At 45.4% G+C, this 18,108-nt stretch overlaps 2 protein-coding genes across 2 annotated transcripts in view; both read left to right on the top strand.

Annotated features, from left to right (window-relative positions):
- Positions 1 to 273: 273 nt before the first annotated feature.
- Positions 274 to 12,093, top strand: LOC123481158 (ubiquitin carboxyl-terminal hydrolase MINDY-3-like; the record flags this gene model as incomplete). Its single annotated transcript, XM_045216920.1, has 5 exons — positions 274 to 346; positions 4,031 to 4,106; positions 9,975 to 10,062; positions 10,890 to 10,961; positions 11,066 to 12,093. Coding segments are annotated over 5 exons (459 nt in total), but the record flags the coding sequence as incomplete, so codon positions are not given.
- A 2,402-nt stretch (positions 12,094 to 14,495) lies between these two features.
- LOC121570080 (integrin alpha-8) overlaps positions 14,496 to 18,108 on the top strand; it is a 64,090-nt gene continuing 60,477 nt past the window's right edge. Inside the window, exons 1-4 of the mRNA XM_041881555.1 lie at positions 14,496 to 14,944; positions 15,565 to 15,713; positions 17,560 to 17,660; positions 17,798 to 17,921. Of these exons, the coding sequence (XP_041737489.1) occupies positions 14,757 to 14,944; positions 15,565 to 15,713; positions 17,560 to 17,660; positions 17,798 to 17,921 (562 nt within the window). The 5' untranslated portion in view covers positions 14,496 to 14,756. The remainder of the gene's footprint in view (positions 14,945 to 15,564; positions 15,714 to 17,559; positions 17,661 to 17,797; positions 17,922 to 18,108) is intronic.

The raw sequence follows: 18,108 nt of genomic DNA on the forward strand, positions 1-18,108 counted from the left end.
GTTTCAGATTATCAGAAAAGCTACATGGCCTGTGTGTGTTACATTTTCTACATGTTTCCAGGGTCTCCCGGGGGGGGTGTTGTAATCTTTTAATTCTTGACCTATTATGTGATCTCTGTGTGTCTCGGTCTCACAACATCATCTCTCTCGCTCTCTCTTTTTCTCTCTTGGGGTTTTCTGGAGAATTGGAAGCCTGTCTAATTTCTGTGTTTAGACCATAAGATAATGTTGAGATATCTGACAGATATGTCCCTGTCTCTCTTGTCTTTGTAGGAGATGTGTCTGGTGGCTCCTGAGTCTCCGTCTGAACAGGCCAGGAGAGTTTTCCAAACCTTCGACCCAGAAGGTAATACTGTTCAATGATAGTCTCTAGGGTTGGGCGGTATCCAGATTTTCATACTGTTTCTGTACCATACCGGGGTATAGGTTTTACCGGAAGTGGGCGCTATTAAAATAAAAAGGCCAAAACAATTTAGGCAACAGGGATCTTGATCCAGGGGGGATTGGAATGTCTCTGCTGTAACCAAGAAGCTTGAGCTTGACACTTAGCACTTGCAAGTTAGCAAAGGCTAAATGCATAGCTGGACCCTGGAAGCTGGATATAATTTAATAGAAATATCTTAGTTTTCTTATAGTTATACTTATAGTTATAAGCAGTGGTATAGCATGCACCCTCGCAGACACAGGTTTATAAAAGAAAAATGGTATTGAATGTCATACCATCTGTATTTCGAAATGTACGGTATAAACGGTATATCGCCTTATAGTCTCTCTTTCTCACACTCTCACACACATACACCAATATCCTGGACATGTTATCTTTTCTCCTCTCTCCTTCCTGGTAGTGCATGTGCCTGTATAACCTCCCACCCCTATCTTCTCATCCTCTCTTCTCCTCATCCTTTGAGCGGGGGTCCTCTCTCGTCTCATCTCTGCTGTTGTTGTTTTGGGGTTAGTGTGTGTGTCCGCCCGCTCCAAACCCCACACAGCTGAGTCAACCTGCTCTTCTTCCTCCTTTTGGGGTGACCGGGGGGTAAAGGCAAGGATAGAGTGATAGAGAGAAGGAAGAATATTTGATGTGATGGGAGAGAGAAGGGCAACCAGCTCTCAGTCTAACGTCAGAATTAGACGTTCACCCATGTTTCTCAAGCATCAAATGTAGAAGTTGTTCCAAACGTCACATTTCGAAGTGTTTCAAGTTCAGGCATTAACTTCGAATGGTTAAGGTTTGGGATAGGCGAATAAAAATAAAATCAAAAGTAACTTTCTATCGCTGGATTCGAACTTGCAACCTTTGGAAACAGAGGCAGATGCTTACACCCATCCGCCATCCCTGTCCACAACGCCCTATGGGCCAGTAACCGAAAGGTTGCTGGATCGAATCCCGAGCGGACAAGGTAAAAATCTGTTGTTCTGCCCCTGAGCAAAGCAGTTAACCCACTGTTCCCCGGGAGCCGATGACGCGGATGTCGATTAACGCAGCCCACCGCACCTCTCTGAGTCAGAGGATGTTAGACGAGGTTAAGTGCTGAAGACGCTTCAATGGAGAGGGAGGAGAGAAATTGGGGATACACTACATTGGCAAAAGTATGCTTGCTTCCATTCAGCCACATGCGCATTTAGTGAGGACAGGCACTGATGTTGGGCGATTAGGCCTGGCTCGCAGTCGTAATTCATCCCAGAGGTGTTTGATGGGGTTGAGGTCAGGCTCTGTGCAGGCCAGTCAAGTTCTTCCACACCACTCAACAAACTATCTGTATGGACCTCGCTTTGTGCACAGGTGCATTGTCATGCTGAAACTGGAAAGGGCCTTCCCCAATGTACAAAGTTGAAGCACAGAATCGTCTAGAATGTCATTGTATGCTGTAGCGTTAAGATTTCCCCTTCACTGGAACTAAGGCCTAGCCCGAACCATAAAATAACTGCCCCAGACATTATTCCTCCTCCACCAAACTTTACAGTTGACACTATGCATTGGGCAGGTAGCGATCTCCTGGCATCCGCCAAACCCAGATTAATCTGTCGGACTGCCAGATGGTGAAGCGTGATTCATCACTCCAGAGAACACATTTCCCACCTCTCCAGAGTCCAATGGCGGCAGCTTTACACCACTCCAGCCAACGTTGCCATTGTGCATGGTGATCTTAGGCTTGTGTCGGCTGCTCGGCCATGAAACCCATTCCAGAAGCTCCCGACAAACTGTTCTTGTGCTGACGTTGCTTCCTAGAGGCAGTTTGGAATTCTGTATGAGTGTTGCAACCGAGACAGACTATTTTTACGCCTTCAGCACTCGGTCCCGTTCTGTGGGCTTTTGAGGCTACCACTCGCAGCTGAGCCGTTGTTGCTCCTAGACTTTTCCACTTCACAATAACCGCCCACTTACAGTTGACCGGGGCAACTCTAGCAGAGCAGAAATTTGACGAATGTACTTCTTGGAAAGGTGGCAACCTAAGACGGTGCCACGTTGAGTCACTGAGCTCTTCAGTAAGGCCGTTCTACTGGTAATGTTTGTCTATGGAGATTGCATGGCAGTGTGTCGATTTATACACCTGTTAGCAACTGGTGTGGCTGAAGTAGCCAAATCCACTAATTTGAAGGGGTGTCCACATACCTTTTGTATGTGTAGTGTTGTATGGAGAGATGAGGTTACAGACTCTGATGCATGTTGCTGGATGTGTGTGTGTGTGTGTGTGTGTGTGTGTGTGTGTGTGTTCAGCTGAAGACTGATAAGGTTCACCAAAGTCACACACCCCATGGACCAGACTTGCACGAGACACATTTGTGTGTTTGTCGCTGTCTTTGATGTCCATCTTTAGTGAGTGCTCGTGTGTGTTCCAGCAGGGAATTGAAGCGTAATCTTTTCTGACGCAGTAAACAACATTCCTCCATTTCGGGTTTATAAGAACAATATGCCTCTTAGCGTGGCTGAGGTGTGTGTGTGCGCCTGTGTGTGTTGAATTTTCTAACAAAGTGAGCCTCACCAGCGGAGAGTAGTCTAGTCTGTTCTGGTCGCTCCACACCAAATATGAAGTAAACACACTGACCCATTCAGACCAGAGAGGATTCAAGAGAGAAACAGAGAGAGAAATTGATAGGTCTGTCTGCGCTGAGATCCGTTTCTGCTGTTTCGTGAGATTTTTCATGTATGCCATATGGATGTTTATACACACACACTAAAACCAGCAGAGTTGAGAGCAGTGTCAAAGCCCTATAAATCTGCCAGTGTCACATCTAGAGTCGGCCCAGTTTACTGTGTTTATAGAAGAGGCGCCAGGGTGTACACACATCCCACATGCACGCAATAATTTACATTTACATTTTAGTCATTTAGCAGACCCTCTTATCCAGAGCGACTTAAAGTGCATTTACACACAGGTCTCACATGCACGCAATAACATACACACACACAGGTCTACGCAGCAATAACATACACACACACACAGGTCTCGCATGCACGCAATAACATACACACACACGTCTCACATGCAATAACATACATACACACACGCGCGTAGGTCTCACATGCATGCAATAAAACACAGCTTCATTAGTGTTCCACACAGAATTTGAAACTTAGGGTAAAGCTATGACTCAGCTGTAGTCCTTCCCAATGTACAACACACACATACTGTACACACGTATGCGTGCACGCACACACACACCTATGTTAGTGTTTAAAGTAGACGGGTAGGACATCACACACACATAAAAAAGTACACACGTGGTAGTGTTTAAAGCTGGTCCTCTCAGGTAGAGAAGTCATAGCTGAGGAATGTAGGTCAGACAGAGGAGAGGACAAGGCCGGCATTCGTGCTTTTGCGCATGTGTGTGTGTGTGATGAGTTACTGTACCTCAGTTAGCACAGTGTAAACTGTGTGAGGGAAAGTGAAGGCACTCTCTCCACCCCACCTCTTTGATCATGACTCCCAGAAAACAAACACACAGAATTTCTGAGGAATCTGAGGCCTGTCTCCTTGCTGTGTTTGGACTAAAATTATCTGAGAAATATTCTCTCTTTCTCTCCCTCTAGATAACGGCTTTATTCCAGACTCTCTGTTGGAGGAGGTGATGAAGGCACTAGACCTCGTCTCAGAACCCGAATACTAGTAAGTGTGTGTGTGTGTGTGCTCTTGTCCAGCGCCAGTTCCAGCCGCCTTAGCTCATGTTTCACTGCTGCTGGGTAAAGAGCAGAGAGAACACAGACCGAACCAGAGAGAAAGAACACTAAACGTGCAGAGGGAGAAAGAGGGCAGGGAGAGGATGGAGGGGGGCATTAACTACTAGCAGGAAGACTGAGAGGAAATGCTTCAAAGTGCTTCTTCAAACAAGGTTCTGGTTAGCCACTTTAAGGTCAGTCCAGATCACAGGCATCAGCTGACCTGACCACAGCCAACCTGGACACTTTCACACTGTGGGGACAAGACTGAACAGTTAACGTTACAGTGGCAGAAAAGTTAGCTGTTTGCTGAATATAACCATGTTTCTTAGAAAAGACAAGCCGAACACTGCGGCTCCGATGCAATACATTTAACGAATGTTTCGACAGCTATGCTGCCTTCATCAGGGTTTCATCTATAGCCATGTTTCTAACTAGCTGGATAAGTGTGTGTGTGTAAATGTGTTTGTTTGTTTAAAAAATGTGCGACTGATGGTGTGTGCTCAGCAAGTTCCCCCACATAAACAAACACTAAACAAGAGATGTAATTGAGGGTTTAGAGTGGGGAATAAAGTCAATTCAAAGGGCTTTATTGGCATGGGAAACATGTTTACATTGCCAAAGCAAGCTGGAATAGATTGGCAGGTAGAATGGCCTTACTGATGAGCTCAGTGACTTTCAATGTTCGCAACGTCATAGGATGCCACCTTTCCAACAAGTCAGTTCGTAAATTTCTACCCTGCTAGAGCTGCCCGGTCAACTGTAAGAGCTGTTATTGTGAAGTGGAAATGTCTAGGAGCAACAACGGCTCAGCCGCGAAGTGGTAGGCCACACAAGCTCACAGAACGGGACCGCCGAGTGCTAAAAATTGTCTGTCCCCGGTTCCAACACTCACTACTGAGTTCCAAACTGCCTCTGGAAGCAACGTCAGCACAAGAACTGTTTGTGGATCACCTAAGACGCACATGCCAAGCGGTCCGGCTGGAGTGGTGTAAAGCTCACCGCCATTGGACTCTGGACGCAGTGGAAACGCGTTCTCTGGACGGGTGACTCACGAATCACCATCTTTCAGTCCGACAGACGAATCTGGTTTTTGGCGGATGCCAGAGAATGCTACCTGCCCCAATGCATATTACCAACTGTAAAGTTGGGTGGAGGAGGTAATAATCGTCTGGGGTTGTTTTTCATGGTTCGGGCTAGGCCCCTTAGTTCCAGTGGAGGGAAATCTTAAGGCTACAGCATGACAATGCCCCCGTTCACAAAGCAAGGTCGATACAGATGGTTTGTCGAGATCGGTGTGGAAGAACTTGACTGGCCTGCACAGAGCCCTGACCTCAACCCCATCGAACACCTTTGGGATGAATTGGAACGCTGACTGCGAACCAGGCCTAATCGCCCAACATCAGTGCCCAACCTCATTATGTTCTTGTGGCTGAATGGAAGCAAGTCCCCGCAGCAATGTTCCAACATCTAGTGGAAAGCCTTCCCCAGAAGAGTGGGGCTGTTATAGCAGCAAAGGGGGGCCAACTCCATATTAATGCCCATGATTTTGGAATGGGATGTTCGACAAGCAGGTGTCCACATACTTTTGTCGTGTAGTTTGTATTTACAGGTGCTTGTGTGAAGCTTCACTGGTTGCCCTTTTCTTGTGGCAACATGTCACAAATCTTGCTGCTGTGATGGCACACTGTTGGTATTTCACCTAATCGATATGGGAGTTTATCAAATTGATTTGTTTTTAAATTCTTTGTAGGCCTCGTGTAATCTGAGGGAAATATGTGTCTCTAATATGGTCATACATTTGGCAGGAGAACAGAAACCGTTATTATAAAAGCATGAGAACCGGTTAATAACATTATTTTACTTTCCAGGCATTTTTTTCTAGTCCCACAACAAAACGCCTATTCAAAGCCCTCTGTCACTCAGAAACGTATTCCAGTGTCTGCATGCAAGCTGAAAATCTTTGCCTGTGGGTGTTTAGGCTACCTGCCCCTCCCCCTCTGAAGCATAGGCTACTGACTGTTGCCTACTGACATTACATTGGCGCTTGATTCAGAAGATAGGGAGAGATCTTTAATTAGCTAGAGAATAATGGATTAACTTGTTCAATGCTAGTTAAGAATACTATAGGCCTAGTTATCACGTTTCATGTTGTATTTATTAACTACAAAATTGTAAGACGTGTTTTTAATTCTGGTGCCGCTCTGCACACACAATCTTGTTAGCTAGCTAGCTCAAAGGACATTTGAAGTTCCTCCATAGAAGCCGCTCCTCCTAGGTATAATTCTGTGAACCTAATTCATATAATGCATGTCATAGCACAAGATGCCCAGTGCTTCAAGCCTCATCCTCAACCCTCTCTCGCTCTCTTCCCACCCGCAGAATGTCATTCGCATCTTGCACCGTTGGCTACACTTGTCTGTCCATCACGCATGTAAACAACTAGGTTGCCTGCTCTATCTGCACTGATTGGTGAAGTAATTTAATGAGCGAAATGTAAAAAACAGTTGATTTCACAGGTTAAAAAAGGAACATTATACTTTTTATTTTGTTCAAACCGGTTCAGAACTTTATTTTGCTGGTCGAGACAGTGGAATTAAATGAAGAAAATAGTGGTTCTGTTCAGAAATAAACAATTGGAAAATAATTTCGGTTCCAACCCCTGCTGGCAACTGGACCTTTTTTTTGTCACAATTTTTGTCTTACTGAGATTCAGTCAGGTAGGCTTGGTAAGGTATACCGGGGTATTTGGAAATAGCCATGGGACGGTATTTCAGTACTATCAATACCGTTGAAACTATTTATTTGAAGTTTTTTTTAATACATTTGAATATTTGTAGCTACTTTTTGAGTAAATACCTGCAGTCAACTTGTGCGATACGTCAGGGGATAAAGATCGTGTTCTTCATTTCAGCTGTCACATAATTTTTCATTGTAAAGCTTACCGGTAGTCCCCAGTCACGTGGTGTTTGTTTACAAGCACACAACGACGAGAGACCAGAGCTGTTGTGCAGTACATGCCATGTGATCTAGTTACTGTATGGAATTCACTACTAAATGTTTGCCAACTTAGATATCTTAAAGCTATTTAAGTTAACTATCTAAAATGTGCTAAATGCTCTGTAGTTGTGCATTTAGTTTGCTAATTTAGTAGCTAGTTAGCTATCTAGCTAAGTGATTAGATTCTTCCAAAATCAAGCTTTCGCTTGGTAACAGCAGAGAATTCCCTCCTGGATCAAGAGCCTTTCTGTCTAATATTAGTTTTTTTCATGAGGCAAACTGTGAGTAGAATTTGAGTTACTTGTATAACTTTATGAGCTTGGATGTCTGTCCTGCAAATAGTTTAGATCAGAGACTGTATAAAATGTTTGCAATGCGCTCGTTAGCATTTTGCTAGCATTCTCTATGGGATTTTAGATTTACTTGTTAGCATTGCTAACCTTCGGATTACAGTGGGGTTTGAAAATAGTGCCTCTTGTGTTCAGTGCTGGATTACCGAATATCCCGGGATGGCACAAGGTCGGTATGACAATCTGGATACCTCCCAAGCCTACTGTCATGGCCCAGGTCTGACAGAATCTGTGCAGAAGATATAGGTGCTGCTGTAGGCTCTCCTTGGTTGGGGACAGAAGCACCAGATCATCAGCAAACTATAGACATTTGACTTCAGATTGTAGTAGGGTGAGGCCGGGTGCTGCAGACTGTTCTAGTGCCCTCGTTGATGTATACACAGAGTGTACAAAACATTAAGAACACCTTCCTAATATTGCGTTGCAGCCCCCAACAGCCCCCCCCCCCCTTTTTGAACTCAGAAAAGAAAAGCCTCAATTTGTCGGGGCATGGACTCTACAAGGTGTCAAGTGTTCCACAGGCCCATGTTGACTCCAATGCTTCCCACAGTTGTCAAGTTGGCTGGATGTCCTTTGGGTGGTTGACCATTCTTGATACACACGGGAAACCGTTGAGCGTGAAAAACCCTGCAGCGTCGCAGTTCTTGACACAAACCGGTACGCTTGGCACCTATTGCCATACCTCGTTCAAAGGAACTTAATTATTTTCTCTTCCCCGTTCACCCTCTAAAACAAACATACACAATCCATGTCTGAAATGTTCTCGAGGCTTAAAAATCCTCCTTTAACCTGTCTCCTCCCTTTCATCTACACTGATTTGAAATGGATTTAACAAGTGACATTAATAAGGGATCATAGCTTTCACCTGGATTCACCTGGTCAGTCTGTCATGGAAAGAGCATAATGGTTTGTATACTCGGTGTATGTTGGAGGGTGGGGCTCAAGCTGCATCACTGTCTCACCCCACGGCCCTTAGGAAAGAAATCTGTGTTATTTTTTGCCAATTTTAACTCCACACTTGTTTGTGTACATGGATTTTATAATGCCGTATTTTTTTCCCCCCAACACTGCTTTCTATCAATTTATATAGCAGACCCTCATGACAAATTAAGTCAAAAGCTTTTTTGAAATCAACAAAGCATGATAATACTTTGCTTTCTGTTTGTTTGTTAATTAGGGTGTCTAGGGTGAATACCTGGTCTGTCGTAGGGTAACTTGGTAAAAAGCCAATTGGACATTTGCTCAGGACGTTGTTTTCACAGAGGAAATGTAGGAGTCTGCTGTTAATGATAATGCAGAGGAATATTTCCCTGACAGCAACATCAGATGACACACACACAGTGTAACTGGGTTACCAGCCTCTGTGTCTGGGCATGTAACACTCTTATTTCTGCCTTAAAAGGGAAACGTGTCTCTGTTTTATCACTGGAATAAGAATAATATTACTGCTCTAACACACAGGAATGTCTAGTGGTATATTTAGTATCACAGCACTATTTCTGCACACATACACACACCAGAACTCATCATCAGACGAGGTTATCGTACATTTCTCCAGGGTTCGCTTTCTTACACAGAATCTTTTAGACATGACACATTTATACCTCACCGACAGCCCTTCTCACTACCACCCCCTCCCTCCTCACTCCTACCTCACGCTCCTCACCTCCACCTTTGCCCTCCCTCCTCACCTATCCTCACCTCCACTGCTCCTCCTCACCTCATCACCCCTCGCCCTCCCTCCTCACCTACCTCCTCGCTCCCTCCTCACCTGCACCCCTTCTCCTCACCTCCACTTCCTCCTCCTCACCTCCACCCCTCGCCCTCCCTCCTTCACCTCCACCCTTACCTCCCTCTTCTCACCTCCATGTCCTCTCACCTCAACCCCCCCCTCCTCTCTTATACCCTCTCACCACTCCTTTCCCTCCTCCTCACCTCCACCCTTTCCCTTCCTCTATCTCTCTCCCAATGTCCCTTCTCACTACCCCATTTCTCTCCTCCTTCTCTCCCTCCAGTGGATGCAAGTTTTATCATTGCTTTAAAACGGGGCCAATTTAGGATTTCTGAAGAATTGGAGGCATGTCTCATTGCTGTGCTTAGACTATACTGCCCTACCAAGCAAAAAGGCAGTAACTGCTCATAGCGTGGAACTAAGAAAAATGGCTTTTATTTACCTTGGTTTCACAGTAACCTTATGTTACTGCTAACATTACCCCCATTTTCTCCAAAACACAATACAATAGAGGCAGGATACCACATGATTAAGCATGTATTTAATGTAGCAAAAATGCCTTTTGCTTGGTAGGGCAGTATAAGATCATGTTGAAATGTCTGACAAACCTAACTCTTTCTTCCCTCTCCTCTCTCCCTCCTTCCCTTTCTCTCTCTCCCTCCTTCCCTTTCTCTCTCTCCCTTTCTCTCTCTCCCTCTCTCCCTTTCTCTCTCTCCCTCCCTCGCTCCCTCTCCAGTGTGAGTCTGATGAAGAGTAAGTTGGATCCAGAGGGCTTGGGGATCGTGCTGCTGGCTCCTTTCCTCCTGGAGTTCTTCCCTGATCAGGTAACTGAAGAGGAGCTGAGATACTTCAAAGCTGAAGCAACATCCATAAAACATACTGCTAGGACAAATGAACGAAAAATATCTTTGGTGTATGCGTGTACATGCATGCGTGCATGAGAGCTTCCGTTTTGTTGGTGGCTTGTGGCTGACGATGGATATGAATTTGTTGAGTCAACTTTTACAGCAATGCAATGGTGACCGAAATGTATAAATATAAATGTACACAAACCCCTGTTCAGACAGGGACTCAGTGGCAGGGAACCATGGCTTTAGAGTGGGGGAGCAGGAGGCAAAGAGAAAGAAAGTTCGGGTGGGGGGGTGGGTGGACACAGAGAGAAGAGCGGGAAGTGTGTTAAAGTGATCAGGGCTTCGGGGACTCACCAGAGGAATGGCCCTCGGCCACAAAGAAATTATACTGCCATTAGCCAACTGGACACACACACACACACACACACACACACACAGACAGACACAAAGACTGGGGTTATGGTTTCACATAAACACACTCCCACAGTCTATTAGCATTCTGGAACGTCCCGCCAAAGTGTTTGGCTCTGTGTCATTATTGACTGGTTTCTAATATAGGCTGTTCTGTGGGATTGGGGTTAGGGTTTCACAAACGCGCGCGCGCACACACACGTACGTGGGTTTGGGGTTATGGATAGGGTTTCAGGCTAAAGTATGCTGAATTGTCTGTGGGTTAGAGAATGTTCTCTAGTCAAACTGTGGGTTCCGATACACACATCTTCCAGAGCAGAGTCATCGACACACACACATCCCAGAGATTACTCCATGATTGTTAACTGGTGTATATTGTGTGTTTTCAGGATACTGGAATCCCAGACTCCTTCCCTGTCTACCACTACAATGGCCTGAAACAGTCCAACCACAACGAGAGGGTAAGATATACGCACACCTCTAAAACGGCCTGCAACTGTCACACCACTATGAGAATGTAAGGTGTGTGCATACTGACAGTGTGTGTGTTGTCTCTTTGTGTCAGGTGGAGTATGTGCAGGGTACAGCCTTGGTCCTGGGCTTTGAGGATCCCATGGTGAGGACAGACGACACTCCAGTGAAACGATGCCTCCAGACCAAGTGGCCCTACATAGAACTGCTGTGGACTACTGAACGCTCTCCTTCACTTAACTAACTCACTGCTAGGGTGGTAGAGAACTGACTGATCCCTACAGGAAAGAAGGCCACAAAGACTGAGACACACACACACAGAGTACATGTACACATCTGCACGCACACACACAGGAATTTGCTCACTTTCCTGGGCTGGACAAAAACACACACAGAAGAACATATAAGCCACTACACACACTGACATACAGACACACACTTGTTTACTGTTAATGCTGTTATGTTTTACATGACTGTAAATTAAGTCACAGGATGTTTTTGGTTTGTCGTAAAAAGCTGAATGACTTATTGTCACTATAGATGACTTGTCTCTGTTTTATACTCTGGGATATATTCACTTAAGAACTACATATAAAGGAGACCGCTGACCTCGTTGGATGTAAACCTGTAACTGAGTGACTGGATCTATGCTTCTGTAACACCCAGCTGTCTGACTGTTAAAGAGATAAACAACCAAAGCTTTCCGCAAGACATGCGCGCGCACACACACGCTCTCCTATTCTAACTACAGCTGAGTTAGTTTGACCTCTTAATACTGAGGCAGGGTAACCCTGACCCAGATTAGGTTTACTGCATTATCTCCATTGAAATATTCCAGGAGCAGCCTAAATCTGGGGCTGGGAAACTGGCCTCAAGGGTTGTCACAGGAGATTACAGTAAAAGGGTAACACACACACACACCCTGGTGTTTTCAGCATAAAGGGACCAATCACAGCAGAGATATGAAGAAATTCCTCCTGTTTAGTGGTTTGACCTGGAAGTAGAACCTTCGGCTGGTTTTACACGCGGCGCGACTTCTCTCTTCACATCAACACAGGAAGTGATATGGTATTCCATGTATTTTTGCCACACCCCCCAAACTAATAAACCATTTTTTCTTCACTTCTTGTGTGTGTGTGGGCTTGTTCAACATTGCAGGCGACTGCCGACTGATTGATCTACACATCACGTTGCATCATAGTCTCGCCTAACCATCTGCCTACTTGCATCATAAATACCTACTCATTGTTTGTAGATCAGTCAGTCACAATTTACCCACAATGCATCATGGATTTTAACAGAATGCTCTCGCACACGGCCTGTGCGTACATGTGTCTGTCTCAGTGTGGTGTGTTATTGGAAAGGGGATATCTCTGTGTGTTTTTATTGGATGAGACTGGGAGAGCGAGAGGAGAAAACAACAACAGATGGTTGAAAAATTGAACGCACACTGAAACTGATACATATTAGAGCGCTTTTACCTGGTGAGGTACCATCATAACACAGGCCTGCGGCACACAAAAGAGAGGAGCACTACTCTTGTTCTAGTTCTCCCTCTGTGTGTGTATTCTTACCAGGTGATGAAGTTTCTAAGAATTGATATCCTGTTGAATGTCTAAAGTGTATTTTTTTTCATTCTGTTCATCTTGGATTTACACGAAAGCAGTTGAGAAAGAACAGTCCACCTCTCTCTTTATATGTGTGTGTACACTGGGTTAAACTGTCCTTCACCTCTGAATGCCTGCACACGGCAAGTAGAAACATGCTCAAACACTTTGCATATGTGCTCTATGAGAATGGCAGGTACACGGGCACAGTACATTCTATGTTTGCATCTGTCTGTTGTTGGTGACCGTGTGCGTGTGTGAGACCATATGATGGTCTGTAATGTAATGAGCCACTATGGTTCCATCTGTCTCTGGAGTTCAACACTGACATACATTAGCAGGGATGGAGGGAAGGGGTAGATTGAGACGGAGAGAGAGGTACGGACAGCAAGAGGGGTGCAGAGAGAGGTAAGGAAAGAGATTGAGAACAGCAGAGGGAAAGAGAGGGAGGGCATGCGAGGGGGAGGGGTTAAGGAGAGTTGGGGAAACTTGTCTGTATTCACCATCTGGTAGGTCAAGGTTGCTCACTGTGACTCCCTCTCATCACCATGCAGCCTCAGATTCTGTAACACACACACAACCCCGCCTGGTTCATATCACTTGTCTGAAAATAGGAAGAAGTCGTTTACAGTAACACAAAAACATACATTTCAGCCTAAGTACTTCATTTTGGTCCACAGCAAAATAAATTGTTAATAAGGTGATCAAAGATGTTTGGACTCTGGTTTCTTTAACACAAATGGACATAAAGCATCTCCTAAACATGTTCCTCATAACAGCTGAGAAAGACCAGTACTCCAAAGCACACAGTCACAGTTTTACAGCTTTCTACGACTATATGAGACTTGCAGTCTCTTGACAACAATGAAACATTCTAAACTTCAGATGTAATTAAAACTCTCCTGATGGTGGTTAGGAGCAGACTGAGTTAATGCAGGAACACACACACACACACTGGAGGAGTGATGTGGTCATAGTGGAATGGTCTGCTTTGATAAGATTACACTTTAGATCTACAGGAGGTAGGCTATAATAATTAATAAATAATTGGTCATTTAGCAGACGCTCTTATCCAGAGCGACTTACAGGAGCAATTAGGGTTAAGTGCCTTGCTCAAGGGCACATCGACAGATTGTTCACCTAGTCGGCTCGGGGATTAGAACCAGCGACCTTTCGGTTACTGGCACAACGCTCTTAACCACTAAGCTACCTGCCGCCCAATATGCAGGCAAGATGTCTAAAACACGCACACACACACACACACAAGTTGTGTCTGGATCAGAATAGGCTACGAGTGTATTTATAGCTTCACTTTTGGGAGAGGACTCGCGCAGGACAGGGGATTGGTAACGCGTACCGTGAAAATCCATCACACACACACACACACACACACACACACACAACGTGATAGGCCTAACCCGTCTTTAGTTGTAGTGCACAGGCTGGCGTGTTTAACTTTAGATCTCAGTCATAATTAAGCGAGATAATTACCGGTGATTATTCTTTAATGGAAGGAAACGCATCTCATTAAACCGGCGCGGTCAGAATAAACGGTTTAATAATAAAACACCGCCAAACCTGTAATATCAGACATATCAGTATCACCACACTGACTGAAGTCATGTCATATTATAGCGCTATTGTGCGCGTTCGTGCGTGCGTGTGAGTGAGTGAGCGAGCGAAAAAGAGAGACAGAAAAAGAGAGAGAGAATTAATAAATCCACTTTATATTATTTAATGCTTCACCATTAAAACCTACGCAAGGACAAAATTGTTTTTTCCCCCATAAAAATAGCTTGATGACGCAGCTCCTTGGCGCGCGTTCTGATGTGGTCTGGATGCCGTCTTGAAGGGGGTGCGGGGGTCGAGGTGTTGTGCAACCGGGGCGCGCACAGAATAGAAGCGCGCCGCCCCAGCGACAGGAGAGTCTGGCTGCAGGCTGCAGATGAGTTTAGAGTGTGTGTGAGTGAGAGCATCAAGAGATCCGACCTGGAGGAGAGTGTGTGTGTGAGTGGCTAGTGTGGGAGACAGCGGCGAGAGCGGGACGCACGGGCACAACTTGGGATAAATCACCTGGCTGGACAGAAACATCTCTCTCCCTCCATTGCTCCTATCAACTTTCTCTCTCCTTACTAACGGATTCAAGCGGTGTGATAGGCTACTGGTCTACTGGTGTTAATGTACGCCTATAGGATGTGTGCGTTCGGTGGGATGTTGTGTCGCGTGGTGTCGGTGCTGTGGCCGGTCCTTTCGGTGGTCTCGGGGTTCAACCTGCATGCGGAGCGCCCCGCCGTGTACCGAGGACCAGAGGGGAGCTACTTTGGTTACTCCGTGGACTTCTACCGACCGACCCCCGAAAGCAGCACGTGAGTGACAACAGTCCGAGACCACAACTATCACTTTAAAACGTTGCATTTGAACGTTCTTAATTTAAATTTCGAACAGCCCACAGCCCACATAGGTCTGCGGGTTAATATTGGGTTACTTGAATTAAGTCTGGATTCCCAGAAAATGTCCGAACAGAGAGATGGGTTCACTCACAATATAATAGAAAATAATAATAATTTCAACTGGAAATTCATCTTGCAAGTGAACACAAATACAGTTCTATGTGACTATGTGTTGGGACAGTTTTCCAAGCACACCAAGACTGCAGGAAACAGTATGTAATAATGCAAGTAGCCTACTGTACTTCTGCTTTCTGTGCTGACTCTGTGATGAGCACTGGGATTTGTAAAGGATCTGAGGACTGTTTTATTACCAAGATGTTTCTTGTTTCAGCTCCTTAGTTTTATGCACTGGATAAGAGCTTCTGCTAAATGACTAAAATATTAATGTGTCTTGCCCAATGAATGTGGGTAATACTCTCTCTCTCTCTCGCAGAGTGTGTGTCTGTGTGTGTTAAAGACCATCTCTTTCTCTCAAGTTTTGTGTGTGAACATTCAATTAGTGGGATTATATCTGTGTGATGACGGTGTCCCTGCAGGTTGAGTGTGTTGGTGGGAGCGCCCAAGGCCAACACATCCCAGCCAGGCATCATAGAGGGGGGAGCTGTCTACTACTGTCCCTATCCCCCAAACCCTGACCCCACCAAGCAACCCCACAGCTGCTCACAGATACCCTTCGACAACGCTAGTGAGTTACACCATGCTGTGTACCTGTGTGTGTGTGTGTGTGTGACGTGTGTGCGTGAGTGTGTGTGTGTGCTGGTTCTGCTCGCACAAAGTTGATGAGTGAGTATGAAGGGGTTAACTCCTGCCCATGTGGTTGGCTTCAGGTTTCAGGAGAACAGAAGAACTGTACGTGTGTGTGTGTTCCTGTTAGAAGTGTAATTTCACCCGATACACTTCATACATCCGGACAAATAACAGAACACAAGAGAGCGCCCTCACCATTAATGTGTGTAAGTGTGTGCATGGTCCGGTGTGTGTGTGTGTGTGTGTGTGTGTGTGTGTGTGTGTGTGTGTGTGTGATGATCCATATGGTCTTTGTCAGCTGGAGTGTGTATGAAGAGGGCCATAGAAATATAACTACTATTCATTTCTATGAGAAAGATATAGTGGTGGGTGGTGGCTGAATGCATCTGTCTGTCTGGTGTTCTGGAATTCTGGTACTGTCACCTCTGTTTCTTTACTGAAAAACTACTTCCTGTTGCACTAACCAGTCTATTCTGATAGGAAGGGCAATTAGATTAATAACTCCCCTAAATCTCTCCCTCGCTTCCTCTCTCTCTCTCTCCATCACTCTCTCAATTATCCTGGGGGAGGGGTAAAGTGTGAGCGTGTATGAAGCGGTCAGGGGGCTAGGGGGGGTAAACTGTGAGCACATGGGAATTCAGTTTCCCTCTGAGACTGGAGGGGATAAGAGGGAGGGGGAAGGAGGGGAGGTCTGCTTTTTATTAGATCTTCAAATTCATCCGTGTTTGTGTGTGTGTGTGAGTGTGTGTGTGTGTGTATGTGTGTGTGTGTGATTGATGTGCATGAATATGGTGGACATGGCTAGAGTTACTGTAGCCTCATTAATACAGGTACAAACCAGCGACATGAGAGACACACACACATGCCTATCATCTATCATCACACACACACACTCACACACACACACACGCACACGCACACACACGCTCACACACACACACACACACACACACAGAGAGAGAGAGCCATACTGGGCAGGGCCTCAGTCAGGGGTAAAGACAGGGAGAGGAGGGTGAAGGAGAGAGAGATTGAAGGAATTAAGCAATAAGACTAGAGAGGGTACGTTGTGTCGATCAGAGGCATGGCTGTGGTGCACCTGACCTGGTGTCAAAGGGAAGAGACCAAGCCACTGTAACTGGGTTAGGAGTTAGGAACAGTGTGCAGGTGTGCATGAGGTCATTCTAATGACAAAACATGACATAAGACATATGGGGATAGTTCACTCAAATTTCATAATTAGTACATTTCTTTATTACCTGTCGTCTAATATGGGCCGGGAGAAACTGCAGTCTTCAGTGCGTGTGTGTGTGTGTGTGTGTGTGTGTGTGTGTGCGTGTGTGTAGGTTGCTGGTGTTTTATGAGGGGTAGAGACTCCGTCTCTCTAAACAGGCCCAGCTGGCCTTCAATAACACAGGAAAGGATCTGCACTGGAGCAGGCTAACGCCCACTGACACACAGACACACACACACACACACACAAACACACACACACACACACACACACACACACAATCATACACATTTACAACATGACAATGGACATTAAAGATCAAGGTGTATTTCTAGAAACTTCAATAGAAACATAATTTAAAAAAGTTAGTGTTGTCCATATTACTTTAGTTAGCTTACAAATCTGGGCCTTCCATGGTGTATAGGCATGCATGACACATGTTGTACAGAGACTAGACCTATTAAGGCTAGGGCAGGTTGATTGATGCCATAATAAAAGTATCTCTATCACTCTTTCCCTCCTCCCACCTCCCTCCCTCCATCTCTCTCTATAGATAACAGGATGATTAAGGTGAATGGCACCAGGGAGCCTCTGGAGTTCAAGTCTCACCAGTGGTTTGGAGCCTCAGTTAGAACTCACAAAGGCAAAGTGGTGGTGAGGAATTATATTCTGTCTAACCCTAACCCATCATAGATGTAAACCATCAGTGCTATGACTAACTAATACACTTTGAACCAGTCATATACATGTAATGTGTGTGTGTGTGTGTGTGTGTGTGTGTGTGTGTCTAGGCCTGTGCTCCGCTCTACCACTGGCGTACAGTGAAGGTGAATGGTGAGAAGGACCCGGTAGGAACCTGCTATGTTGCCGTGCAGAACTTCAGCGCCTACGCAGAATACTCACCCTGTAGGACCAGTAAGTTCACACACACACACACACATACACCCACATAACGTACAAACACATACACATGAACACACATACAGTGAGGGAAAAAAGTATTTGATCCCCTGCTGATTTTGTACGTTTGCCCACTGACAAAGAAATGATCAGTCTATAATTTTAATGGTAGGTTTATTAGAACAGTGAGAGACAGAATAAC

Source organism: Coregonus clupeaformis, unplaced genomic scaffold (genome assembly GCF_020615455.1).
Source record: "Coregonus clupeaformis isolate EN_2021a unplaced genomic scaffold, ASM2061545v1 scaf0853, whole genome shotgun sequence".
Taxonomy (NCBI): domain Eukaryota; kingdom Metazoa; phylum Chordata; class Actinopteri; order Salmoniformes; family Salmonidae; genus Coregonus; species Coregonus clupeaformis.